Source organism: Brassica oleracea, unplaced genomic scaffold (genome assembly GCF_000695525.1).
Source record: "Brassica oleracea var. oleracea cultivar TO1000 unplaced genomic scaffold, BOL UnpScaffold01880, whole genome shotgun sequence".
Lineage (NCBI taxonomy): Eukaryota > Viridiplantae > Streptophyta > Magnoliopsida > Brassicales > Brassicaceae > Brassica > Brassica oleracea.
In genome coordinates, this window is record NW_013618411.1 from 1 (window position 1) to 4,076 (window position 4,076).

General features: G+C 33.1%; 1 protein-coding gene across 1 annotated transcript; it reads right to left on the bottom strand.

Moving 5' to 3' along the window:
- Positions 1 to 1,279: 1,279 nt before the first annotated feature.
- LOC106321523 lies at positions 1,280 to 1,851 on the bottom strand. Its single transcript, XM_013759782.1, has one exon. It carries the CDS (start codon positions 1,781 to 1,783, stop codon positions 1,451 to 1,453), a length of 333 nt encoding a protein of 110 aa, XP_013615236.1. The 5' UTR covers positions 1,784 to 1,851; the 3' UTR covers positions 1,280 to 1,450.
- Positions 1,852 to 4,076: the final 2,225 nt, after the last annotated feature.

Consider the following 4,076-nt stretch of genomic DNA (forward strand, 5'->3'; position numbering starts at 1 on the left):
CATCTGAGAACTGCAGGGTCTTCATGCACTCCATCGCCCAAATCAGAACTTCACATTCAACATGTAAAGGTGATAGGCTACGTCGAAGGTTCATTGCGTCCACCATTACGTACTCTGAATTTATTTTCTGGCAATACAAGGATTTTGTTTTAATAGCATATTAATTTAATATACTGGTAATTTCTTGTTTTTAAGTTATGATTTAAATACAATTAAATTCACGTTAAGAAACTCGAATTTTAGGTTTCTGAGGATGATGATTTGTACTTTTAGTTTTTGGAGTTGCATGACCATAATAATGGATAGGAATGGTAACTCGATAGTGGTGACATGATTATGCAGTTATATACCTTTACCAAAAATGCATGATCATTTTGCAAAAATTAACAACAACAAAAACATTTGTCGGTTATAACTACAGTTCGGACTCAGACCAAAATTATCATGACTAGTGAATAATGATTACTCAATCATTGATCCTAAACAAGGAGCCGAAATGCGAGGGTTCCGAGAACGTCATATGTAGTATTCGTATTGTTACGACACCGTAAGATACGACGTGCCTCCACCTGAGGATGTGATCATGACGGTTGAGAGGGAACGGTTTACAACAGATACCGGCTGGTTGAATTTGGTGGAAGTCATACTAAAGTGCATAGAACAAGGAAAATATGGAGGCCGAATCGGTTCACCGCGGTGGTGTCGGCTGATCTATAGCACTAGTTAGTTGATTTAATACCTGAATATGTGTATGTTTATAGTGTTTACCTCTATAGAATCATGGATGATATACCATTAATAAAATCATCACGCTTATGCTTTTTAAGTTATTCTGTACTAAATGATGAATATATCTGAATTATACAATCTTTGACAAAATCCAAACACAGTAATAATAAGTTAATTTTAACGATTGCCTACGTTAAAGAAAAAATAAAATATATACGAAGATAGTTATAATGTCATAACATAGTGGCTATACTACAAGTCCCATACTAGTGGCTAACTAGCGCGTGTGTTCATAACTTCAGCTGGATGATTAGGACTATGTACGCAATCTAAGATCAACCAAATTCATCCCTCAGCTGAGTTCACAATAGCAAACAAAGCTTATAAGGCTTATGTTAGCGAGCAAATTGCAGAATCCTATAGATGTGGACCAAATACAAAATCTGCAAGCCAAGAAACCCGTTACTTCACAAGCAAACCCCGTACATAACTCAATTTAACATAAGATTTGATTCTTATATGTTTTTCATTTTCTCAAGAAACCAAACAATAATTTAACATAAATAATTATTATTGTTAATATCTTAACTGGTAAAATATGGGAAATTATTCCCTATATTGAACTTTTCTTTTAGCAATAATTGCGAAAAAATTAATATCGTCATACATTGGTTCATTTATAAACCTTCACCAGACCAGTTCGGCTGTATTTTATGATCAATTAAGCTTCCAAAAAACCGGTCATCCTAAGAACCGAGATACGGTGACGACTCAGGTCTCTTCCTTTAAGGGTACTAAACGAAAACGCCATTTGCTCCTCCATTCTTCGTTTTCGGATGATGACATGTGGCGGCGTCATTTCACTCTCATCCTCCTCCTCTTCAACTTCCGGCCACCGGAATGTAGTTCTCGATGGAATTGTTACCGGAGATGACTTTTTCACCGTCGTTGGTTTCTTTCTTTTGTTGTTTTCGTTGTTGTTATTCTTGTTGCTGTTTATGAAATAATCGTCGGAAAATATAACGTCTGATTCTTGAAGTTCTTCTTCTGCCATTGAAAGAGAGAAATATTTTTAGAAAGAAAGTTAGGGATTACTTTGGATATATATGATTTTATTGAAGAGTCAAGTAGGAAGAGAAGACACAACTATAAGAAAAGTTGCAACTTATATAGACCGAGATATCGCAGAGAATCTCATGTTTTACACGTATAATAATATATGTGTATATGTATATTATATACGTGTAATTATTAATATCTTGTGTTGCATCAGATGAGGTCATCGTGAAGGTGTTTGAGTGAAGTCAAGGGATTCGATATTTTAATAATTAATCAATCATTAAGGATGTGATTAATTTATCATCGTGAATTAGACAAGTCTTTATATATACACTTACACATCATTTCGCCAAAATACAGTTAGATATTTCGGTGTTCGTACGTAATTAGTAACACCATAATTCTTTTTTGAAAGGCAAAGCAACATCCTAATTCATTTATTTGAAGTTCCTCATCGCTGTACAGAATTTTGCACGGTTACTAATTCTCATCATTTTTTTTTGAACATTAACTATTCTCATCATTTTCCCTTGTTAAAAGTACCTAATTTCTTAGTTTAGAAATAACTGATATATACTTTTTTAAATAAATATTAAGTAAACTTGAGTATAAATATATTGCTTATACCGAAATGAATGAAGTATTAATAAGAAAATTTGGTAAACTTATAGCTCAAATATGGGGTGAAATTTTACAGTTTTATTTACATTGTATAATGTATTTTCGAAAAATATTAAGATATCGTGTATGCATTAGTTCATTTAGTTGAACCAACAAAAGAAGAGTACTACTAATCTTCAAGTTGTTAACTTTTACAAGCTACAATGAAAATGTCAACGATTGCGAAGCTGAGTCGTAACGTTACTGAACGCAATCGCCATGCGTTTTATGGCTACGAGGTTACTCGCTCAACACTATGAAACCGCATAATCTAAAAACAACGACCCACCCATGGGCCAGCACGTGTAGAAAAACTATCTTAACGTCAGCAAAAGTTAACGTCACCAGGCTTCCATCTCATGTGTGCCGGTGCCACGTGTTGGTTCTATCCAGAACTGCGGTCGTTCTCCTTGGCGTTTACGTGGTGGTGTTAATTAGCGGCCTATTGCTTTCGGAGAAGAATTAAGGTGGCTTAAAAAGTCTTCTGTTTTATTTTCTCGGAACTTAATTTTTGTTTTTATTGCATATTGACATTGATGCTTAAATAAACAAACGTGTATGTTTACGATCATTGTAAGAAGCCTATGTGCTATACAAACTAATAAGTAAATTACGGAATGAATATAATCTTTCAAAATAACAAAAAGAAACACTCAGTAAGTTCAAAAGTTATTAAAAACTTACTATACAACGTCAAAAGTGAATATTTATATCCAGGAAGTTCCTTTATGTATAAATTAACTATTCATTTCCTTAACTTTTCCTTGGACAATCTGGTTGAGTGATTCTAAGGCAAGATGAAGTTTCAAATATGTTGTTAATGCGAATTTAAATATATTTTCTTGACAAAGAATTTTATCCGTGTAAGTTGTCGCAAACACAAGCTTTTATTGATCGAGGGACAATTAATAGGAGCAAGACATGCTTTGAAGAGTACACATAACAAAAAAGGGTTACTGAAAATGATCGACTCCATCAACCTATTATAGAGTTATAACCTCCCGATTAAAGTTAATTTTTTACATTACACGAAATTTGAGTAATTTAATTAGGGCATAAAAGTTCTTCTCTCTTTATTTTGATGCGACTAGTTATAATTGAATAGTAATCTTAGGTGTCAAAGAAATGCATTTAGTGTAAAGAAAACTAAACAAAATGTATTGAATAGTAATTCAGAAGGTATATTAATTATATCTTTAAGTAATAGTTTTGAAATTTCGAATGATTAAAACGATTTTTTTTCGGCCAGAAGACAATTCCTTGTCAAAGGATGACGCAAATTTATGATCCATTTGAAATACGGAACTCTAAATGAATAGTGATGTATTACGTTTTTACATGTTCACCTCAAAACACACACGGTAAATGCATTATTGCTCACACCATTATTTAATACATGATTAAATATTGGAAAAATTCGGTGAAATCAAGCTTTGTGCATATCCAACTACATCTTAAAGTGAATTTTGACAATGAAAATAGACAAAAGTTAGAAAGATAAAGAGTCGAGTGAGCTGGACATTGGACGAATTATTTGGGTATTTGATAGATGCATAGTCTCGTGCTAAAGACAATGACTTAGCCAAAAATTTAGCTATCTTTGGAAAAGTGTGGTTCCTACTCCTAGT

Coding starts and splice junctions, on each gene's coding strand:
- LOC106321523 (XM_013759782.1), bottom strand. CDS start 1,783: ATGGCAGAAGAAGAACTTCAAGAATCAGACGTTATATTTTCCGACGAT.